Source organism: Phoca vitulina, unplaced genomic scaffold (assembly GCF_004348235.1).
Source record: "Phoca vitulina isolate PV1807 unplaced genomic scaffold, GSC_HSeal_1.0 scaffold18, whole genome shotgun sequence".
NCBI classification, from domain to species: Eukaryota; Metazoa; Chordata; class Mammalia; order Carnivora; family Phocidae; genus Phoca; species Phoca vitulina.
In genome coordinates, this window is record NW_022589721.1 from 16,036,815 (window position 1) to 16,062,034 (window position 25,220).

The window sequence follows — 25,220 nt, forward strand, 5'->3', positions numbered from 1 at the left end:
GCTTTTAGAAACATTTATAGCGATTTGACGATCCTGCAACATCCAAGGACATGATCATTTTTTCCAGAAATTTTGTTTTATTGTATTTTATAAAAATATTAGTCTTCAATAGATTGGAGTTAAAATGGCAGCACCAAATCTACCCAGCCCCCTACCACAGATAGCATTTGACTCACTGTCTAGACACAGTTTTATAAGGTGGGAACACAATGAGATGCAGGGAACCCTATTTCTACTGATGGGATCCAGGCTGCTCCGAACAGCTTTGGACAATAATGGAGCCAGACATGAAGTTCCATTTCTAAAAGAAAATTTAAAATGTGAAAGTTCACTGGTTAGATTTGCATCTCATTTAATCATAAGCATCTTTTATAGAATTGTTTTATAAACAAAACTGCCATCTGCTGTGATCTGCTGCATCTGTTTTTAGTAAGAGCCCATCTTTACCCTGCTCTGTGCAAACAAGCAGAGGCCAAGCAGAAGGAACTTTGCATTCCCAAGAGGAGATTTACATTTTATTCTTGGAAATGAATATCATTAGGGTAAAAAGGTTCAAGTGGTGTAGCCACATGGAGCAGGGTGTAGTAGTTAAAGTACTACAGGCTCAGGCTAGGTATCCTGGATTTCAGGATGGCTTCTTTACTCAATAGCTGTGTGGGCCTCAGTTTCCCCATATGTAAAATTCATGTAAGGTTACTCCTTACCTCAAAAGGTTGTGGTGAAGAGTAAGTGAATTGCTATATTAAAATTCTTAGGGTAGCACCTGGCGCATAGTAATTGCTGGGTAAAAGATGACTATTATTATAAACCACAGCAACTACTTCCTAACAAGCTCAGTGATTCCTCCAAAACGGCACTACTGCTTTCAGAATTCCACCGTCTAAATGTGATTGGTTCCAAGCCCGTGCATTTCTCAGTTTGAGAGATGACCTTATTTAAGGAGTATCAACATGGGTGGTTTGCTAAACAGACAGCTTGGACCGAATGCCCAGGCTCTGTGTTTCGAAGGAGTTCTATTTAAAAGAAGTGCCCTGAAGGAAGCTACATTGGTGGGGTAATGCAAGTCAGGGCAACCCCTGTTCTTCCTTTACCTGTCCTTAATGCTGGGCTTATCTAACTCATTCGAGAATAAAGCAGAGCTCTTTAAAAAAAAAAAAAAAATCTTCCTCCCGGGTCCACATCCATACAACCCTGTAGTATATTTCAGTGTCCCTTTCATTCAAGGAGTAAAATCATACTAATTCAATATAAAATCACCTAATTCAGACTTCCTTTTTAACAGTATATTTTAGAAAATTGCTTTTAGAGCTTAGCAGTATCTTAGCAACAGCTGCTTCTGGGTTCAACTCGAGGCTTCCTAGGGCTTATTCCATGATTTATAGGTCTCGTCCCTCATCCAGAAGTAGACAGCACAGCCCTTTGCCTGCTGGCACTTTACCCAGCCCTTGAATCAGAAAGCATCTCCAGCGGTCCCAGTCTTGTGACTCCTTGAAACACGTTTGGGTCAGTTCTTAGATCTTACTTAGCATTTTTCCAGCCATGATTAAGTTCCTCAAATGGCCCAGAGATGTGCCAGCATCTGACTGCAGAAGCAGAGGCAGAAAGGCTTGTGGTTTTAACATTGAGAACATGTGGCTTTTCTGGTCCATATGCTCTTTGGGGGGATACCAGAATTTTCACTACTGAGCCACGTGGCGTGTTACACCGATGCTTGTGCAGTGTGGACCTCACCCCTGCATTTCCGTTTTTGTAGCCTTGAGAGGTAGAGTGATGGTGATTTCAGATTGAGGAAGACATCTCCTTTTAGAAATAAAAAAGCTGCCTCAGTTTTTAGTCCTACTGGTAACTCTGTTTTGCTCTGGAAAACGCGGATTTAATGTGTGGTTCTGTTGTTCTTGGCTAGTTTCCATACTTTTCTAAAGTGCTGGGATTGGACTATGTCTGAGAGAGTAAAGAATGGAAGGCTGAATTTTCAAGAGGATACTTAAGTGGAATAAAAAATGATAAGCAGGCTGGGTTATAGAATGAACCCTCCTAAGCTATAAACGCCTGCTTTCCAAATAGATGATGATTCTCACTTCTGGGTACTTTACAAATGCTGAAAAGATGTTGAGAGAAGACGATTCCTCAGAGCCTAATTGCTTCAAATTTAAACCTGCTTTAGAGGTTATAAGCTGAGGGCTGCTGTGAGGGGAATTCCAGAGAGAAATGCTTTTGCATGCATGCCTCTTTTTCTCAAGCACATTGCCTTGCTTCTGATTATTTCCAAGTCCCCATAGTCCTGCTCCATTAGTAGAACAACAGGAATAAAGGTCTTAAGCAGCACCATGGTCCTTTGTTTTTCTCTTCAGGTTATGGTGCCTGGGAGCCAGAACAATCTCCTTCTGAAGCCTCTGCTTCCCAATACCGAGTACAAAGTCACGGTGACTCCCATCTACGATGATGGAGAAGGTGTCAGCGTCTCTGCCCCTGGAAAAACCTGTGAGTGAAGCCTTCTCTCTGTGCCTACTAGCTGACTAATTAATTGAAAATGCCCATCCCCTGCAATGTGCCCCGAAAGCCACAGTGGAGTGTGGTGAAAAGAGCAAAAGAGACTGAGAGACAGAAAAATCTGAATCCTGTCTCCACCCAGGCAAGCTGTATGGCTTTGGGCAAGGTGAGCAAGCTGCTCTGGGCTTCAGTTTTCTCGTGTGTAAAAGCTAAGATTTAACAAACTACGTCTTCCTCTTGCAACATCTAATTCATCACAAGTCCTGTTGATTCTCCAAAATGTGTTCTGCGGGCCAGTCCTCTTTTGTCTTCATCTGACGGCTCCGCCCTGATCCACGCCTTACTCTGTCACTAAAATGAGCGCTTCCACTCTTTGATCCTTCACTCTCCTCCCGGCAGCCCGAGAAGCTTCTCAAAATACCAATCATCTCATGTCAGAACTCTGTGTCAAGTCTCCCAATGGCCTCCCGTTGTACTCAGGATAAAATCCAACATCCTTCCCGTGGCCCTACAAGGTGCTCTAAGACCTGGATCCCGCCAATTTCCTTAATCTCACCTCCTAACAAGCGTCCCAGCCATACCTCCTTTCCTGTTCTTCACTGGACATTTTAAGCTGTTGCTGCCTTAGGACTGATGTACTATTCCTCCCATACAGAATATCCTTCCCCAGATGTCTGCATTTTGGGCTTTTTCTTGCCATTTTGGTTCCAGCTCAAAGTCACCTCCTCAGGCTTTTCTGACCACTCCATGCAGAGTAGCTCCCACTCTCTAAGATCTCAACCTGTTCTTTGGTTGTTGTTTTGTTGTTGTTGTTTTATCATGTTATGGCACTAATGACTACCTGATATTTTCTTGTTCACTCATGTATTTGTCTATTGTCTGTCTCCCTCCCTTGGAGAGCAGCAGCACGAGAGGCCAGAACCTCATCCATATTGTTTGCCTTTTCATGCAAAGCTCCTACGGTGCTGGGTGGCTCAGAGGGGGCATCACTCAGTGTTTGTTTTGGGTGACTTGGCCATGACGGTCAAGCAAGGAGTATACACCAAGGAGCATGCCATTGGTTAAAGGCACTACAAAGTCTTAGCTGTCTTCATTGCTGTGTGGTTGTCTGTACTTGCATGAACTACCTCAGAACCCAGTGGCTTCAAATAGGAACCATTTTATTCTAGTGCATGATTTTATAGGTCAGGAAATTAGGCCAGGCTTGCTGGAAATTCTCCTCCACGTGGTATGGATTAAGGTCACCTGGTGGCTGGGTTGGTCTAGAGCATCCAACACAACTTTACCCACATGTCTGGCTGGCATGTTGGTGGGGACACTTGGAAGGCTGGACTCAGCTGAGCCTCTCTCTTTCCATGTGGTCGCCGAGCCTCTCCATGTACTGTTTCCAGCAGGAGAGTCATAGTTCATACGTGATGACTCAGGACTCTAAGAGCAAGAGTTCCAAGAGGTGGAAAGTGGGAACTGTCATGACAGTTAAGGGCTATGTTTGGCCCTGGTACAGTCACTTCTGCTGTAGTCTGTTGGGTGAGGTATTCATAGAACCCACCCAAATTCAAAGGGAGGGCCATTGCCTCCACCACTCAATGGGAGGAGGGTAAAAATCCTGCACCCATCTTTAATCCACCACAGTTACCAACCAGTTATGTATGACTGGGCAAGGCCTGAATTCTGTACTTGGGCACTTAAGTGTGACTTTTTCAAGTAAGTATACAAGCCATGAAAATTCTGGATCTGCTGGTTTAAAATAAGCACAGTGAATTCTGTTGTTCTGAGTTGGTTTTGGATTATTTTTAACACTCAAATATTCTATAAAGTTACTGTAAACCCTGCCACTGTAGGGAGGGAGGGAAAGGGAAGGAAGGGACGCAATGGGAAGGCAATGGGGCTCCATCTAACTGCTGCTGACCTGGGCTCAAAGATCTACTTTGAACTGTCGTATGTTAAAAATTAGCATAATCTGTAAAAGGCTTTCATGATGAGCAAATATATGCACTCACACAAATAAAAACCATTTAAAGACTTAAATCTTATTGCAGAAATACCACCACATACAACAATTATCTATATAGTAGAATTATTTCAAGGTGTTAGTAGATGATCTTCCTATTGTAAGCAAAATAGTCAACACAGCTATGTTCCATCAACAGTAACAAAAATGATGACAATAGTATCTGTCAATATGCACAGTGGTTTACAAAGGTTCTCCATGTAAATGGCTTAATGTTTTAATAAAACATTGTAAATGTTTTTAATAAAACATAATAAAACATTTAATAAAACAATATATATTATTGGTAAACAATAATATATGGTTTCGAACAATATAGGCAATATGAAGATGAAAGCAAAAAAAAAATCACCAGAATCTTCCCTCCTGGAGTTACCATCATTACCATGGTGCGAGCACCCTGGATATTGCTGTACAAACATACTTTGATAGTGGAACACAGTGGTGTATAGACAGAAATGTTTAATAAACACTATTCGATTCAGTTTTACTCAAAATAAACTGAAGACAAAAGAATGAGAATGACCTTGAATGAACTACTGATCTTCACATGAAAGTGTTTCACCACAAGAATTAATTTTCTATATATTTAATTTTTAGAACAACCATAGACTCTCAAAATCTCACTGTGTGTTTTAATACATTTTTACTTGTAAATATTTTTAACATTATGGGAAGCTAGCTTAGATTTTGTTAACAGTGTTGTTTGTAAAGATGGAAACTACACTAAACCACTGGTTTTGCTTTTCTCTGCTCAGTGCCGCCCTCTGGTCCCCAAAACTTACGAGTCTCAGAAGAGTGGTATAACAGGTTGCGCATTACATGGGATCCCCCACCTTCCCCCGTAAAAGGCTATAGGATTGTCTACAAACCTGTTAGTGGTAAGTAATGCTTTGTAAAAAAAATATTGTTACCATAATTAGGGATCTGAAATGGTTTTCAAGATAAGTTATTTTTGTTTTGATTTTCTATCTATCTTTGCTTTTATCTTTAGTTTTGAGAAGTGGGAAGGGTCTTAACTTTTTTGAAAAAAATTTTTTTTCCTTGTATGGTTAGTTTTCCTTGTATGTATGGTTAGGCTTCTGTTATCAGAACAATGAAGTTATGACTCCACCTAAAAAGTGACTGGGCATGTTTATGAGCAGAATACATACTTGTTATGCGCCTAACCTAGGTGCACCCCAGACAAGGAACCAGCCGAAGGACGTCTTGACTTGGTAGGAGTAGGAAGCTTCTATGGCTCAGTGGATATATAAGCCCTAAACATTCAGAATCTCTAATTTCTAATTCCTCTTCTATCTCTTCTTGGATTAGTAGGAAAAAGTTGGTTTACCAACTTCTTAGTCTCTTCATTTTGGAAACTGTATTGGAAACTGTATAAAATTTGGAAACTGTATAAATTTCATCAAAGCCCTAAGGTTGTGGTTGTAAAATGCTTTTCCATCAGCCTCTTAGCCACCTGGATGAGGAGATCTCTCTCTCTCCTTACCTGCCACATCTTTCCATCCTGAAAGCAGGAGAATGGCACCAACAGGGGCAATCATGGCCTTGATCCAGATGTCTGGAGAGATGAGGCACTTGTTACACTATGAACTCCTGACATTAAGCACTTCTGTGAAGTTTAAACAGGAAACTAAAAGTAGATATTAGAGGGGTCTTGTCCGTTTTCTGGACTTGGGCCTTTAACTCTGATTATTCATAAGAAAGGGGTTCTCTAATTATGTTTACTGATTCGGCAAGAAAATTTAAAGAGTATTCTTTCAACCATTAAAAACCTCTTTCTGCCTTCAAAGAGCACATGAGGCTCAGTGTGTCATCTGAGATGTTGTTGCTCTTGCCTCTGGAACACTTTTCACCTTTTTCTATTGTGTCCTATTACCCAGGTCCATACAAGTAAAATACCCCCACCTCCAATTTCTCCAGACATCTCTACGAACTGAAAATAAAATAGCAAGAATATACCATGGATGCACTGGCTTGCTCAAGACTGATTCTTTGCGATCCATCACCAATTTTGTGGTTGCTTTTCTTTAGGCCTGAAGCATGTGTTAATTCATAAAACAGCCTTGCTACATTCGTTCTTTGGACCATTTTGTAAATATTTATCAGATGTTCTGAGGGAAAACAGCTTTGTTTTAGGCCGGTGATTGTCAATTGATGCAATTTTGCAGCCCAACAGAGAGATTTTTGATTGCTACAACTTGGGAGGATGAGGGGTTGCTATGGGCATCTGACAGGTACTGTTAAGCATCGTACGAGTCACAGCACCTCCCCCTGCCCCCTGCCATCCCAGAATTAAGAATTTTCCAGCCCAAAATGTCCATAGCCCTGAGGTTGAGAAATCTTGCTCTAAGTTAAGTGGGAGAATTGTATGTGGTCATTTGAGTTAAGATTTTCGTGCATGAGAAAATCACTACTGAGATAACATGCACATATAGAAATATATAAATACGTTGTTGGGAGGGGGTTCTGAAGTAAAGTAAGGAGTATTTTAGGAACTTGTTAGTAACTCAGAACTCTTAAAGTATGAGCACAGATGGGAAAACGTAGGAGGTAAATAAGTTTGTATAGGAATGTTTTTAATGCTAAATCAAAGACTCCACTGGGCTGAAAAAGAGGTGAAAATGTAAAGACACCGAAGAAGCCAACTGGTCAAGGGCCTTGGGATAATAGTGTCATCTGTCTGTTCTTAAAAATGCTCAGAGGAGGGGATAGGACTGGTAGTGGTAACATTTATGCTGGACCCGCATGTGGCAAGGTACAGCACAGTGTCCAACGTAAAATCTGCTCCTCCTGTCTCTTGCAGGCCTGCTGGGGACAAGGCTGGGTGTCTGAGAAGGGACAATTGAGAATGACATCTTTAGTTTGGCAAGTGCCCCAAAGCCTACAAAGCCTGTGGCAATGTAGTCGCTCCACTGTGACAGCCTTACAATATGGCAGATGGTGGATTGTGAGGTAGACCAGCTTCTCTGAATAAGCACTAGGGAAAGAACTGTATTTGAGGGAAAGGACTAGATCCCTAAAAAGAGCCCTAGCCTGGTAATCAGGTATGTCCGTCTCAGAGCCAGATGGGGCTAGGTTCAAAACCCAGCTCTGCTGTTTGTCTTCTACGTAATCCTGGGCAACTGAAACACAGTCAAACCAGTGCAATTCCCGTCAGGAGTGTTCCCATTTTTCCATATTCTGGTGTAACTGAAATCACTCTTTCTCCCTTAGTTGCTGGCCCGACCCTGGAAACTTTTGTGGGAGCTGACATTAACACCATTCTTATCACAAACCTCCTCAGCGGAATGGACTACAATGTGAAAATATTTGCCTCCCAGGCCTCAGGCTTCAGCGACGCTCTGACGGGCGTGGTGAAAACATGTAAGACTGATGTCCCGTTGCCTCAGCCCCTGCATGTGGTTTTGCTGCTTTGTTTTCACTGTAACTCAACTCCTGCTTCAGCTTGGCGGTTGGTTTTTATTTTCCTCAGCATTGCCCTTCCTGGATGGTGTTTCATGGAAAGAAAAGTGTGCTCCTCACTCAGGGCTGTGTAGTTCAGCGTCCTGGTTGGCAGGCTGAACATCAGAACCTGGCATTCAAATATACTTGGTGGTGGCGGATAGGATTTCCTTCTGGAAAGTCTTTGTTGGCATTTTTCACATTAGGTGAAATTTTCCAACCAGCCTGTAGCCTGACATGGCCAATGCCAGTCAAAGTTGGGCCAGAGGGGGTTGGGGGTGGGGGAGGTTTGCCTTTTCTCAAAGTCTTTGCCCCTCCCCCCTTATGTGAACACACACACACACACACACACACATACACTTGCCACCCATAAAAGATACAAAAAGGACTTTCTTCTGTACCTTTTAAGGGTTTTCATGCTGTCTGCACACCATCTGGGACTTCTCATTGGCATATACCACTTCCAGACAGCCATGGTATAAGGCAATGTTTTCCAAACTCCAGCACGTATGTTCCATATTCCTCATGTTTGTTGTCCTTCCACACCATCTGTTTAATATATTTCTTTAAATCGACTTACAATTTTTTTAACTTAAATACTTTTCAAAACCCACGTAATTATCCTAATACACATTAAAGATAATACATAAATAATGAAAATAAACATGGTGTGGCTGTATGCTAATTAAAATCATGCTGAGTGCTCTCAGCTGTGCGAGCCCCACACCTGAGAAGGATAGTCAAAAGTAGAAGTCTTGGGGCACCTGGGTGGCTCAGTCGTTAAGCGTCTGCCTTCGGCTCAGGTCATGATCCCGGGGTCCTGGGATCGAGCCCCGCATCGGGCTCTCCGCTCAGCGGGAAGCCTGCTTCTCCCTCTCCACTCCCCCTGCCTTGTGTTCCTTCTCTCGCTGTGTCTCTCTGTCAAATAAATAAAATCTTTAAAAAAAAAAAAAAAAGTAGAAGTCTTAAATCTGCCACTTATTGGCTATTATCTTGAGCAAATGACTTAACTTCTCTGAGCTCCAGTTTTCTCAACTCTAAAATGAAGATAATAGGCTAATTGTGAGGCTTGCAGAAATAATGCGTAAAATGTCTGCCCTATGGCAAGCACTAGTGAATAACCATTATTATTATTGTAATAATTGTGCTTTATACCCTTAGCCCATAAGTCACTCTCATCCCTCATCAAATAATTTATCTGATGAATAGAATGTTGCAAGAATGGGGCATATATTAAACCAGACCCCAAGCCACCTATATTTGGCCACCTACATGTTAGATAGGGCCAGGCTTTTCACTAGAGGAGGCTTCCTGAATCTTTTTGTATGGATTACTTTAAGACCTTAAAGGCTGGATTACAAATCAATTTAATCTCAAAAGAAATAGTCTGTCTTCAACAGATCTAGGAAGATGTTGGCCTATGGTTCTGATCTTGTACTTGGCTGGTGCCGTGATACCATTCTGGGCACCAGGGTAACCTCCAAGGGATTTTCCTGTTGTTCTATTATAGCAATCCCACTGTCCTTCCTTAGGAGCACCCTAGACTCTCCTGCACATTTTCCCTCCCCCTCTCTTCCCTTCACTGGCTTATCTTCATTTCCTCTCTAGATCACTCTTTCTCTCAGGGCCACTTTTTCTGTCGCTGTGATTTTTTTATTGGCCTCTCTTCTCCATGCTCTGTCTTGTCTCTTTCTATCCTCTTTTCTCTGCTTCTCTTCTTCTTCTGTCCCATTCCTCTTCTCTCCTTCAATAAATACTTTGGGTATTCCAAATATATCTTAAAAGAGAGTATTGAATTGTTTCATATTCTGTCCATAAAGTAAAAATTAGATGGGCTTTTTATTTGTTTTCTCTCTTTCTCCCAAGCAGAGTAAAAGCCCATACAATGCAAATAAATTAATTTAAGGTGTTTGTTAAATTTAGTGTGGTGACATAAATCATCAATGATTTCCTTTTTTTTTTTTTTTTTATGGAACAAGAGGGCTTATTTATTCGGCATTGGGAAAAGAGGTCTTCTCTCTAATTTAACAGAAAGGAACAATGTGAAGATGTAAATTTTGATTACACAAGATTATTTTTACCATCTTGAAAAATAATTTTAAACTATTTTTGTGATATAAGGTAGCGAAGACAGAGGGAAAAACAAGAGAAAATGATGTGGACAAAAGTCAGAGGTCATTAGAGAAAGTAAATATTAATTTTCTACTTTTTCTGCTTGAGTCTAAATGATAAACACCAGATACTTACTCCTTTCTTGTATTGGAGAAACACTATTTTTATTGCTTCCCCCAGATAACCTTTCTGTGAATCATTTTTGTGTATCAGTGTTCTGCAATGAATAGGAATCTGTGTATTTGTTTTTTATAATTTTTAATGTGTTAAATCTTTCATTTTTACATTTTCAAAAACGTGTTCACCTCCTTCAATCACGTCTTTGAAGGCCAGTCCTTATGAAACTGCTCTTGTTTGAGTAAGACTTCCCTTTTGTCAATTTTCTTGTCCCTTTTATTGAAGCCAAGGCCATCCTTCAGTGGTTGATAAGTGCATATTGTATTTAATTTTTTTATAAAAGTATTATATATTAATTATGGAATATTTAAGAAAACACAAATAAATAAAGAGGGAAGATTAAAAATCACTCAGAATTTCACCATCCATTACATCTGGTCTTTTCCCTGTGAACAGATATTTCCTTTTTTGTTTACAAGTATCAAACAGACCATATTATCCATAATGTTTTGCAACTGCTCTTTCCAGTAATAAAATAGTTATCTTTTGTGCACTAATTTATTGAGTTGATGGATTTCCCACCACTGGCTATGGGAATTCTAATTCTTTGAATTAGAATTTTATTGTGTTAAAGTTCACTTCAGGCTTGGCGACATTTATGGCATTGTCGGTAGCGTGACGTAGGTATGTTTCTATTTCATTCTAGTGTTCTTGGGCGTGACCAGTCTTCAAGCAGACCAGATTCAAATGACCAGCTTGTGTGCTCGGTGGCAGGTGCATCGTCATGCCACCGCCTATAGGGTGGTTATAGAATCACTCCAGGGTAAGTGCAAGCCTGATTTTGTCAGGCACTCATGTACTTGGTTCTGTGTAAATCTCTGTGGAGAACATGTACGTAACATTAGCGCAGAGCCCTCTTCTTGAGGAGGTGACGTTGTATTATGGATCATGCAGGATATGGAGTCAAAATGGCTAGTTAAGCCAGTTCTTTAACCTCTCCAAATGATCATTTTCTCATCTGTTTAATGGGTATGACCATGACGATCTTGTGGCATTCTGTGAGGTTTAAACTGAGATAAATCCACGTGAGACATTTACAACAGTGCTTTGCACACAGTAAGCTCCAGAGAAATGTTATCTGCTACTGGTAATAGGAGACAAACAGCCAGGACTAACACACAGTAAAATTATATGGTGCTATTATTTTGGCATTTACTCCATGGGGATCTCAGTTTGCCTTTAATGTTTTTTCTTACTCTTTTTATTTTGGGGGATAGTTGGTGAACAACAAATTCGTTCAGGAGATGGTTTAATATATCTCTGCCATCAGAGGCAGGTTTTTCAGTTATTACCATTCTCAGGTACATCTACAGTTTGGGACTTAGTTTTAAAGTTGAAACACTAAAAATGTATGTTTATTTCAAGTAAAAGTTTCAAGAATAACAACAAAAGGCTGATTCCCAAAAAGTGAGTTTCTAGGGACTGTGAATCCTGTTTTCACATTATCAGCTTGGATAATATTCAGAAGATGAGATCAAATAATGAAAAATACTTTGATCTGATTTGTATTTTTTTTAAAGATTTTATTTATTTATTTGACAGAAAAAGACACAGGGAGAGAGGGAACACAAGCAGGGAGAGTGAGAGAGGGAGAAGCAGGCTTCCCGCTGAGCAAGGAGCCAAATGTGGGGCTCGATCCCTAGACCCTGGGATCATGTCCTGAGCCGAAGGCAGACGCTTAACGACTGAGCCACCCAGGCGCCCGATCTGATTTATATTATCCGTAGAAAAGATATGTCTTGTTATTTGGGGGAGACTCTAGGAGACACTGGAGAATCCCAAGTGATTCTTCTAATCTTTCAAATTCGGTAATAAAATTGGTAAAAAAAAAAAATTTTTCTTTCTGGACAAATGATCATGGTTTTCTCATTTTAAAAAGCAGGAGCTAATTTTGGGGGTCTGAATGGGACTGGGCTTAGTAGCCCATATCTTGGGTATAACTACATCCAAAGTACAGAAATTTCACTTTTGGTCTAATCCAGAGAGTGGAAAGCACAGATTAGTAGAGCGGTGAGGGCATTTGGAAATACAGGGAGAATGTGAGAATAGAACATAAGCAACACGAGAAGAGACTCCTGCCAACCCCAGCCAAGACAGTGTCTCAACAGACATGCTAAGCCACTAATTCCTTGATCCCCTGTGTGTGATCCTATAAGGATCCCTTTAGCCTGGCATGACTAAACATATGGGAGTGGCTTTATTCTGGAATAAACAGTGAGTAAGGAAAAGTCAGGACAAGTCATAAGGATTTCATGGTTGTATTTAATATGATTTATGGGATGTTTAAGCAAAAGCACATGAAAGCCATACAATTGTTTGAGAAACAAGTATAAAATCTTGAGGAGTTATGTTTCATATATCTTTATAAAATGAGTTAAGTCACATTTTCATATAGAAAGGTTGACATTTAGTGGTATTTGTTAGGCCTTTAAAAAAATACTGAGGATAAAAATCACACTCCCAAACTATCCCACAATTTTTTTTAGCCTTTTATATCATTTAAGAAGTTGAGGTGAAGGGACATAGGCTCCTCTGGATATTCATTGTCTTTCATAAAAATTATATAGACTGACAAAAACATATATCAAAACTGGCTTTATTAATGGAATTAGTGAGCTCCATAGTCTTTTTTAAATTAAATATCTTTAGCATATTTGCAAACTAGCACTGGGATTTTTATCAGAAAATAGGGGATGGATGTGTCTGATAACATTGATCTGGTAGTCTAAAACCTCAAAAAGCTCTTTCTGAAGCCAAGACCTTTGTTAGCAAAAAAAATATGAGTCTACATTTCCTTCTTATCTTCAAGAGAAGTTAACTTGTACTCCCTCAGTATTGTTTCCAGGATTCCAAATACCTCTTCAACTGAGCCTTGATAGCCTCAATTAAACAAGAATGAACAAAGTGTTGCTCAATTGATTTTTCATCAACATTTATAGCTGGGAGATTTATGAGCCCAATTAGCTTACGTCTCATTCATCCAGTTGTTTAACTGAATAATATTAATTAACAGACAGCAACAGTTTCTAATTCACAGCCTCAAAGAGGAGTGTTGGGGGTGGGGAGGGAGCGTGAGGATAGCAGTAGGGAGTATGTTTATTTTAATATATAGTTTAGATCAAGTCATAGTCTTCCTACTCTAGAGTAGGGAAGAATTAGGTTGCGTTTCTTTTCTTTTTTTAGCATTTTGACCTCCTTCACTGATTTCTCCTACACACCCCCCACCCCAACTCCTGCCCCTGGCAACCAGGAATCTGTTCTCTGTATCTATGAGCTTGATTTCAGGTTGAGTTCCTTTATTTTACAAAGAAATGCGACCGTTATCCTGATTGGTGCCTTTGAAGGACTCTGGTCAGATGCAGATTCTTCCATAGGCAGATGGTTTCAAAGCCCCCTTTGTTTTAACTTTGGAATATCTCCCATTGGCTACATATGCTGCCTGTGCAGAAATTTTAGTCCTTCCACCCGAGAGGCGATACTAGAGAGAAGTGGGATCTAATTCCTCCATGTGATAGAGAAAAGCTTTGTCCCAGAGTGACCTATTTTTGAATGCTTCTGACCAATTCCTACTGTTTGACAAGTAATTTTTTTCAGTTGTTTTTCTCTTTTTTTTTTTTTAATTTTATTTTATTATGTTATGCTAATCACCATACATTACATCATTAGTTTTTGATGTAGTATAGCCCCCATGGTCTGGTCGTGTGCATTTGTATTCTGAGATGAAGTCAGTGGAGAGGCCTCTGTTTTAACCATAATTGCTAGTCAACTTCTCTGGGCTTCAGTTTCTCTAAAATTACTTTTTTTTTTTGAGGCTTTTATCTGAGGTCATACCTACAAATTTCCAAGGTTTTTGTGAATAAAGTAGTCAGGCTGTATCATTCAGGTTTGTTTGTAAATGCTAGAAGTGCAGATAAAAGGAACTTAAGCAAAGGGTCAATTAATTGACTAATATACTGGGAAGTTTGGAAGTGTCTAGCACCAGGCACATCTGGATCTAAGTGTTCAAACAATGCCATCAAGACCAAGTCTTGCTCTCTTCTGCTCTGTGCTTATGCTCAGCCAGATTCTCTGAGTTGGCCCCAGTCAGATCCAGAATGACATCCTCCCAGCTAAGAGCTTAACCAGTCTGAGTGAAAAGAGAGCTTCTCTTTCTCAATAATTCCAACAAAAGTCCAGGAACTGAGTCATATTGGCTTGGCTTGGGTCACATGCCCCTAAATCTGTCATTGAGTTCAAGGGCATGAAATAAACTGGTCAGACTTGGTTGCCTCCCATCTCTGTATCTGGAGGAGAGGAGGGTTGTTATTCAGTTCTTCCCAAATCATAAAGACCAAGAGTAGGGAAGAAAAGATTCAAAGAAAGAGGGAATAGATGCAAACCAGGCAAAAACAACAGATGTCCTCTACTCATATAAATATTATGACTTTTTTTATTGCCAAGAAGAAAAAAAAAAAAAAAAAAAAGAAAGAAAGATTACCAGAAGGATGAGGTCCTCTCAGGAGAGACTGAAATAAATCTGTGTTTGAGTCACTCATCCCCTTGCCAAATTAAAATTGTAGGCTTTTGGTTAATGGTAGGACAGACCAAAGTCAGTGACTTTTGGTTGTCCTTGGGTGGCTCAGAACCCCATGAGAGCCTCCATTAGTTCTGTGGATGCTCTGGGATTCTGTCTCTCTCTCCAGCTATTTTTGAGTTGACTTGGCACCCAACGTTGGGTATAGCATTTCCCTTTAAGTTCACGTATTTAGATTCTACATGGTCCCAAATACTTTATTCCCTTCCTAATCTCCATAACTTGGTGAATTTCTTTCTAGACTGCTTAAGGAAGGTTTCAAAGGACGTTCAACTTGTCTTCTGTCTTTTGGTGTTGAAATGCCAGTTTTGCGGTATCATTGACAAACAGAATGGGCAGCATAGTGGAGAGCCTACCTTACCAGACACCAGATCCAAAGCAAAAGATCATATGAAACAAAACATATTTTCAAGATTAAACTTTTTGAAGCAGTGACATTATGATTGCTGGTCAGGGTATTTGAGAGACCTGGGGATTGGAAGTATTGATATCATAAAATGCCAGCAGAGTATCCTGGATCCTGGATATTCTTTGCGTGGATCTCAGTAAGTACTCATAGGACATTTTGGTGAGTCAAGCTGATAGCATCGTTATCAGCAGAATAATAACCCAGACGATATATTCAGCCTTGCTTCATAAGAATGAAGGCACAAAGACAGAATTTCTTCCCCTTTTCCAAAAAAATAGATTAACTCCCTGCTTTTGGCACAAGGGGTTGAGGAAATTAGTCATCATTTGATCAGTTTGAATGTTTTCCTTTAAGGCAAAGCCAGTAGACCTAAATCACACATGCCAAAAGCAACATGGATACATCCCCATTCATGTAACCCCTCTTTGTTATTATTGGGAATTAAAGCGATATTGTTTCCCAATAATTTTACAGTGCTTGTTCCAGTTTTCCAATGTTTTGAGATTTTTTTGTTGTTGTTTTAGCAGTAAAATCCATTTATATTCTATTGTCGAGGGTCTATAAAGTGTATGAGTATCCACAAGAAATAGAGATGACAGAAAAACACTTTCTAGAATTGATTCCTGGAGAGTTCCTGGAAGCTTTTATGGAGATGGATTAATATCCATGCCATAGGATGTTTGTTTTACAGATGACTCACAACGGCTTGCAAGAGGGTCCAAAGTTGTGGGTAAAGGTTAGAAAGAAGCAGTTTGTGTGGGGTCTTGAGCCTGGGAACCACAGACTGAACTTGGACGTGAGCAAAGCAGAGTGCAGAGTTTATAAACATTTTCTTACTATCAAATTCCTGTCATAGCAAGATACAATTTCACAAACACCTGAACAACTCTTTTTTATTTCATCATTTGATAATATATATGATAAGAAAATTTTTGAAGTAGACCTTAATTCGTTCTGAACAAATATATTACTAAAGATTATATAAATTTCACTTTTGAAACTCCTTTATATTTTCAATCATAAAAATAAAAAAATAAATTTCAAATTCCATTTAACAAGTAGCTTTAATTTATTTATATTTTTAAAAACCTTATTTATATTTTTTAAAAAAGGATTTTGTCCAGACAAATTTTAAATGACATGTCATGTTTGTTCTGATATATGTGTGTTGTAATAGATGTATGTTTTGTTCCAAAATATATTAAAATATAGATTGAAATTTAATAGGTATTATATATTCAAAATAGAAAAATTACTATTTGACAATTTTTGTATTTTGTACTGTTCTGTTTTCAAGTTTTCTATATTTTGTTTATATTTAATAATCTGCAACTAACACTTTGAAGGAGTTCTTTTGAACCACTAAATAATATATGTAATGTATTCAATCAATGTAGTTTTTAACACAGGTTTTTAAATTCCTAGAAATAAAGCTAGATAAGGCATTAAGTAGACTGATACAGCTTATGGGTGAAATAAAGCTCAATCTAGAGCTTTTTAAATAATTGTTCTTTTCACAGTAGCAGTGATTTTTCCTTTTAACCAGTTATCCACACGGTAAAAAAAAAAAGAAAAGAAAAACACTCTATGCCAATGAAGAAAATCAATTTGAAACCCTTCAGTAATTAAAGCTGCCAAAGGAGGCAGCTTTATCCAGTGGAGAAATAAAGCACTGAATCATAAGGGATCCTCTTCCGATCTCTGCCAGATATCACATTTGCTTAATTTCATATGCACTCCACAGATCTCAAACTGCTTTATTTAGAAAAACCACACATGTAACTTCCACTGTTTCATGATGTATTAGTGGAAATTAAAGCAGCATCCTCTGAAACTGTGATTTAGAGTTCTGAATTTAATTTCAGTTCTGCTACTTAGCATATGGACTTGATTAGGAGACTAACTTTTTTGGCCTTCAGTTTCTTATCTTTAGATTGGGGATAATTATACATATTATAAGGATCAAATGAGTCGATCCACATAAAATCTTTAGAATAGTGCCTGGCACATGACAAATGCTCATTAAATATTGGTTATTATCATTCTTGTTGTTACAACGCACAGAACCTGGCACACAGTAAGCCCTCAGAAAATGATGAATATCATTAATCCAACTACCCTAGACTCCAGACCCAAGAGCCAGCACTAACTTCTCCAGGAAGGCAAAGCCATCTTGCTCTGAATATCGGAATGAAGAAAGTAGCCAACAGTTAAACTGGGTCTACTAGGTTCTTTGTGCTTCTGCCATGGTGGAGACAAGAAAGAGAAGGTCCTTTGTGGAGATGGCTGTGTATGGCTGTCTTTTTGGTAGAACCAAAAGAACTTTGGAACCAGGAGTTGGAAAATAGTTCTACAGAATGTAGAGCCCTAAGCCACAGAAGCACCATGTTTTACTTATTCAGTTATGATTTTGAAAGAAGAGAAAATGATTTTCAGAGTGGATCCAGCCTCCTCTGAACTTCCTAGGAGTCTTCATTGCCATTAAAAGAAATCATGAGTGTCAGTTAGAAATGAATGCTGAGAGGTAGGAAATTGGGCATTATGGGGACTTCCTGACTGTCTCAGCGCCACTCCAAACTCTTTTTTTTTTAAGATTTTTTTTTTAAATTTATCCATTTGAGAGAGAGAGAATGAGAGAGAGAGCACGAGAGGGGGAAGATCAGAGGGAGAAGCAGACTCCCCACTGAGCAGGGAGCCCAGTGCGGGACTCGATCCCTGGACTCCAGGATCATGACCTGAGCCGAAGGCAGTTGCTTAGCCAACTGAGCCACCCAGGCGCCCTGCCACTCCAAACTCTTGCCTGCATTTGTGGCTGTTCTGAAAATAATCTGGACCTGTGAATGAAGCTTCTGAGACCCTGGAAGCACACCTCTTCATCCACAGGCATAAGGACTGCCTAGAATTCTATAATCCTAACTCAATACCTATATTTTTATTTTTATTTTTTTAAGTAAGCTCCACACCCAGTGTGGGGCTTGAACTCACCACCCTAGGAGTAAGAGTTGCATGTTCTTCTGACTAAACCAACCAGGCACCCCAGCATACCTATATTTTTAGGCCACTGGCAGGAAGGGCATCTTGTTGCATGGTAGAAAGTTGTATGGGGCCAAAAGGATGTGTCTTTTTGTCAATTTGTAATTGGTTGGCTGTGTTCTGGAGATTCATGTTGATAAAAGAATATTCTAATTTTTAAAAAGTAAATATGCTCACCTCCCCACCTGTCCAAAAGATCAATTATGACATGTACACACAATTATATATGCTAATAATTTTCCATTAAAGCGTTGATCTCAGGAGTCTTTTATTCTCATTTTTGAACATAATGAAAATGTGATTTTCAATTATAAAAAAAAAATCAGTGGATATATTAACTCTTTAGAAAAAGGTACAGTACCTAAACAAGTATATTCAATCTGAAGTTATCTGATTAGGCCATGCATATTAAGCATTTTAGAAGCAAATCATCTACTGATAACTGTTTTTAAAAATTTCATGTGTGTATGTTTTGTTTTATTATAGACACAAAAAAGCAAGAATCCACTGTGGGTGGAGGGACAACCAGGCATTGCTTCTATGGACTTCAGCCTGATTCAGAATATAAAATCAGTGTTTACACAAAGCTTCAGGAGATCGAGGGACCCAGTGTGAGCATAATGGAAAAAACACGTAAGTCAAGTGTGTCCTCTCCGATCCCTGTCTCCATGGACAAATAGTATTTTACGCATCCTGTTTTGGTTCAAAAACTTTATTCCATTTAGAGAAATGTTAGCTATTGCTGCCCAGGAATACCTGTAATACAAGTTTTCTTCCTCTTCTCCAGTCCCATAATTCACTGCATGTGGCCCACTGATGTCATCTGTATGGGGTTTTTTCCATCCTCCATATGTTTCACAAAGGACTGTAAGGCCATATGATAGCAAAGGGCTTGAAACAATGACCTTTTTTGTGATCTATGTCCATAAGGAACGTTTGTGGTATGCAGAGTGTGAAATGAAGTTTAAGGCCCGGGTCCTGACATTCAAACAATGGCATGTTACCACAGCTATGAGGTGGGAATGGAGCCAAGATGTTCCAAATGGCTGACCCTCAAGTTATTGCCTACTTAAGAGGCTCTTGCACTTTTTCCAAGTTGGCTGCAGATCTGATGTGCTGAAGGGAAACGGAAAGTATAAAATTAAAACAAAACCCTTTTTACATGTTCTAAAGACCAAGGAGAGTGTCAACTTCTTGGAATGGCTTTTAATCAAGGATTTCTGATGTAAAGGCACAAACATGAAAATTGTAGCGAATTCTGGGGAAATTTGTGTACTTAACTCAGTATCTTGAACTTAGACTCAAAGTCCCTGAGGATTTTGTATCTGAATAGGTGGTGGGCGATGGGTTTTCTTGGTAGCCCCTCTATCTTATATCTGACATTTGGAAAGTTCTGTCTATGTATATAGGTCTTCCAGTTCATCTGGCACAGGCAGGAAGAAATCATCAGCAATGTGTGACCTTCAAAAACAGACAGTGAAAGTATAATAAATGGCATCATCCAATTTTTTTCTAATATGAAGATTTTATTTCTTAACACTAAAATATTCCACATTTTATATTGCATATATAGTTTTAAGGTATAGTCTATATATCGTAAAATTCACCTATTTTAAATGTACAATTCAATGATTTAAAGAGTTGTATAGTCATTACCAGAATCCAATTTTAGAACATTTCCATCAACCCAAAGAGTTCTTTCATACTCATTCACACTCCTCTGTCCCATCTTCAGTCCCAGGCTATTTGCTTTCTTTTCTTTTCTTTTCTTTTTTTTTTAAGATTTTATTTATTTATTTGAAAGAGAGAGAGTGATTTTTTTTTTAAGATTTTATTTACTTATTTTACAGAGAGAGACACAGCGAGAGAGGGGACACAAGCTGGGGAGTGGGAGAGGGAGAAGCAGGCTTCCCATGGAGCAGGGAGCCCGACACGGGGCTTGATCCCAGGACCCTGGGATCATGACCTGAGCCGAAGGCAGACGCTTAACGACTGAGTCACCCAGGCACCCCTGCTTTCTTTTCTTATACATTTACCTTTTCTGGACATTTCAAAGATGCATCTGGCATCTTCACTTACCGTATGTTTTTGAGCTTATTCATGTTGTAGGATGTATCAATAGTATGTTTCTTTTTATGGCTGATTAGAATTCTATTTTATAGTTAGAGGATCATATAATTTTGAAGTTACTAGGGACCTGGCAGTGCACAAGATTTTGAGTCAAACAGACTTCTTTGGGACCCTTTCTAACATGGTGGCCTTGGGCAGTTCCACATCTCTGAGCTTCTTTTTGCTCAGCAGTAAAAATTAAACACTTGTTCTCTTACCCCATGTGGTGGTGGTAAAGATCCAAGAGAACCTGTTGAGGAACTTTTCTACCCATATCTTAATGAACAGGTATTCTATATCACCATGGCTGTCTTCTTAGAAGTCACAAACTGATGGCCACGGGGTAGATATCACCGTGAAACAGGTTTTCTCTGAGCCATACATTTTTTTCCCAGGCTTTAAAGAATCTGTTCAAAGTTCGAAAGATTTGACAACCCAGGACACACATATCATGGTGCCAATCTGCTGAGACCAACTGCTGTCTCTTTTATACAGTATATGTGCTCTCAAGTTTGTTCCTTGTTAATGTGTAGGCTAGTTCTTTGCTCATTTTCATTACTTGCCTGACCTTTAAAAATATTTTGGGTTTGTGATCCCTGGTCTACTTCAGCATCCCCTAACCTTAACTCCACAAGTGTTAATTACCAACCCAGGGTTAATTTGGATAGCTCTGTTTGATGTGCTTCCCTTATGTTGGGGATATCTGTATTCTTGTAGCTTCTACCCACTGGCTCTAGTTCACCTTTCTGAATCAATGCAGATCAAGATTGCTCCCTCTTCTATGGGACAGCCCCTCACATATTGAAGACAGGGACCATCTGTATGCCACATAGAGGATATAAATATATATCACCAGTTCACTGTGGTTCTTCCTACCCAAAAGAGTCTTTGGCCAGATGTTCTGCCCAAACATATTGATCTGTCTGCCATTGCTTCTCATTGATTTGGTTCTTAGGACTTAGAACTTAGGATATGCCTCAATTTCCCACAATAAAGAAGATGGACAATTATAAAGATGACCCACTACGTCCACAGATTTTAAGATAAATACATCTGGCTTTAGAAGCATTTTATGGTGCTTTCAAGAAAGTTTTACAGTCCTAGTTTTGGTATTAAGATTTCTCACTTTTTATTTTACATTTGACACTTTTTAGCTTCAAAAATTGCCTTTAAAAGATAAAAGTGATATATATTCACAATAATGGAACAGAAGGTAAAAAGTACTTTGTTGACTTCCCTCTTTCCCCATTCTTCCTTCCCACAAGTGCCCATTTGTACCAGCTTGGTCTCCTTCAAGAAATTCTCCATAATCTATCTATCTATCTATCTATCTATCTATCTATCTATCCAATCTATATCTATATAGAGATATAGAGATATATTGATATACATCAGATACATATGTATCTGATAGGTTTTTTTATGTTTCACAAATAGGATCATAGCTTGGTATTCTGTGACTTGCTTCATTTCACATACTAATTAATCTCAAACATTTTTCTATATTGGTAATATACAGTTACTTCGTTTTTTTAAAATGTTGAATTATTTTATTCAAATAATTGTATTTTATTGCCTCTTAGGGGCGCCTGGGTGGCTCAGTCGTTAAGCGTCTGCCTTCGGCTCAGGTCATGGTCCCAGGGTCCTGGGATCGAGCCCCACATCAGGCTCCCTGCTCCACGGGAAGCCTGCTTCTCTCTCTCCCACTCCCTCTCTTGTTGCTTGTGTTCCCTCTCTTGCTGTGTCTCTCTCTGTCAAATAAATAAATAAAATAAAATAAAATAAATAAATAAATATTGCCTCTTAGAATTGAAAGAGACCTTAAAATTAAAATTTATCTCTCCAACCTTCCTGCCAGTGAAGGAATTCCCTTTATAACATTCCTGACCAAGTAATCAGTCTGCCTGAACTCAGATCTTTCCAGCTATTTGGTGCTCACCTGTTTCAGAGGGAATGGCTATAATTATTCAAGAGTTTTCCCTCATATTAATCTGAGATGATAAAAAGAATTTTCTCAGTTTTTCTTAAATTTTTAGTGCCAAATAAGAACAAGAAAAGAATATAGTAACATTTAGGATGTTTACCTAAAGATGCCATGATTTCCTTGCTCTTTACCACATGAACTGTTGTGAAAGTCACCACTCTCATGTAACTATCCCCCGTTCCTTTAGCCAATCACACTTTGCATATTACATGAATGTCTCATCCCTCATCATCCAGGTTGAACTGATCTGGACACACGGTGGCCTCCCAGTGTCTTGCCATTTGGTCCTCAGAACTGAAAGTTTTCCAGATAGAGTCTGAGCAGAAAAGAGAGCAAATTAGATTCCACTGGGGACCACATCCTGGGGATGCAGGGTGAGAAGAGGGGGAAAGTGCTATTGAACAAGAATTGATGGTCAGTCCTTAGTTAGGCAGAATAGAAATGAAGTTTATTATATGTGTGAAAGAAGCCAGAGACTAATCCGAAATGGGCTGGCAAGAGTCTTGCCTTAAATCAGCATTAGAACCACTTTGTAGTTGACAGTTTGATTGCATTGACTCCTGCTGGGTAAACTGAATTGTGGCAAAATGGCATTTCAAGCTTTCAGTCTGAGTTTAGGGGTTGGATGGAGCCAGTTTTCACAGGCTGTGGCTGATTTATAGTAGTCACTAACTTCACTATATTCTCCAAGAAGACAATGGCCAAAATCATTGACTTTACTGAAGAATTATTACTCCATGACCTCCCTCTCTTCACCACAGATGTGACGGCTAATCCATGTTCCTTTTCTCTCTACAGAGTCACCTCCTACTCAACCACCTACTTTTCCTCCGACCATTCCACCAGCAAAAGAAGGTAAAAGAATAATATGATAATGCTGTGATTTTAGGTTCAGGTTTTCTCTTGGTTTTGTTTATTAAACAAACATTAAAAAGAAGAAAAGGGTACAAGGAAGAAATTTAAGAACACAATTTCATATCCCAGAGGTAATTCCTTCATGCATTTTGATGTATTTTTTCTCTGATTTATTACAGAAATTTTCATTTTGAGTATATATTCACATAGATTTTGCTCTCATTTCAAAGTTGAAATCTCATCTTGATTTCATTTTTCTTTGGTAACAGAGGACCAGATTTTCTTTAATAAGCTTATAATTAGCAGATCTTGTGATCCCTTTCAGCTCTAAATTCAAACCATAAATTTGTAAAATTTTATAAATCTCAGAACTTAGAAGAACAACCTTACCAGATCCTTATTGTCCCTGGATTATTACCTCGCCTGGAGATAGTTTATTCTATATTATAAATAGCTTTAAGGGAACAGCTTTAAGTACAACTTAATAAAATAAAAACCAAGTGCTTTTTTTTCCTAAAGAAAGGAGAAAGGCACACTATCTCATAGAATATTTGTGTGCAACTGGCCTAAGATTAAAAGATTCAGATTATTGAAGAGTAAATTATTTGTTTCATCATAAAACAGAGTCAACCACAATGATCCACACTAATAAGGGGAAGACAGGCATAGATAATCTGAAACAGCATAGGACACCAATGAAGGACTACTGAAAAATGCTTTAGGTGGAGTGGGTTTTTGTTGGTGTGTTTCTTGCTTGTTATGTTGGTATCAGTAATAACTACTAATAATAGTCTCCCTGGGCTAGCATTAATGTACATTTCTTGACAAGTACCAATGGGTGGCAAAAAGGCATAGACAGAATTTTAGAGCAAGGCTGGAAGTTTGCTTACAGCCTTAGCCCAAATGCATATCAAATTGTAGATTAATCTGCTTCCATTATGTCCTGTGCCTTCCTTCTGAATTTGAATCTCTCTGAAGTTACTGACTCAATAAGCAAAGAATAGGGTACTTAGAGTAATAGCTTGGACTTTCTTCTAATAAGTGAGTACTTGAGAGTATTTGTTGCTACTTCTGTCTCTAAATCACTTTAGTTCTTCATTTTTCTATTCTTTAATTTTCTATTTTGGAGGGCTGAGATTGATTTTTTTCATAATTCTACATGTTTGATAAAACTTCTCAGTCATGAAGTCAAGCTTCTCCTTGACTACAGGAAAGAAATGATTATCAGGAAGTATAATGAGCAAGAGCTTGGAATGTGATTTATACCTTTCCTTTGGGAAAGAGCTGTAGTTACCAGAAGGAAACCATCATCTGCTTTGTTGGTTGTAATAACTACTGTTTTCCCCTTATCTCGAATTCAAAATTCATTCCTGGTCTTCAGTATGCAGAGCTGCCAAGGCAGACCTGGTATTTATGGTGGATGGATCCTGGAGTATTGGAGATGAAAATTTCAATAAGATCATTAACTTTCTGTATAGCACTGTTGGAGCCCTGAACAAGATCGGTGCTGATGGAACTCAAGTAAGGCTAACTGAACAATCTTTAATTCATTCTATGCATTAAAAAATTATCCCACGCTATTGTTATGGCTACTTGTCAGTTGATATGGATAATATAGTGATCAGATCTGACCCTAAATGAGAGGATAGACAAGTCTGGGTTTGGAAGCAGCTTACTGATGCCAAGAGTCGGACGCTCAACCGACTGAGCCACCCAGGTACCCCTGCCACTGGAAAGTTTTAAGGAGAGAATAAAAGTCATTCTGACTGTTTTATGGACTGTGAATAGTAACACGGGTAAGAGTGGCTGCAGAGAGACCAACACAGAGATGAGTTGGAGGCCTGGGCATGGGTGGTAACAAGGAGATGCACCGGTAGGAACAGATTCGGAATGTATCGTGGAGGAATGGCTGAGAAAATTTGGATGTAAGGGGAACCATAAGAGAAAAATAGATAAAGTGCTAAGGCATTTCAGGGAGCAAGGAATTTATTTTGGATAGAAGGGTCAGATGTGGTTCCCTAGA

At 39.0% G+C, this 25,220-nt stretch overlaps 1 protein-coding gene across 1 annotated transcript in view; it reads left to right on the forward strand.

The window, feature by feature from the left end:
- Nucleotides 1-25,220, forward strand: part of COL14A1 (collagen type XIV alpha 1 chain) — a 209,517-nt gene that overhangs the window by 91,201 nt on the left and 93,096 nt on the right. The window contains exons 20-26 of the mRNA XM_032415699.1: nt 2,352-2,481; nt 5,260-5,382; nt 7,718-7,867; nt 10,881-10,997; nt 18,736-18,882; nt 23,141-23,197; nt 24,579-24,718. Of these exons, the coding sequence (XP_032271590.1) occupies nt 2,352-2,481; nt 5,260-5,382; nt 7,718-7,867; nt 10,881-10,997; nt 18,736-18,882; nt 23,141-23,197; nt 24,579-24,718 (864 nt within the window). The remainder of the gene's footprint in view (nt 1-2,351; nt 2,482-5,259; nt 5,383-7,717; nt 7,868-10,880; nt 10,998-18,735; nt 18,883-23,140; nt 23,198-24,578; nt 24,719-25,220) is intronic.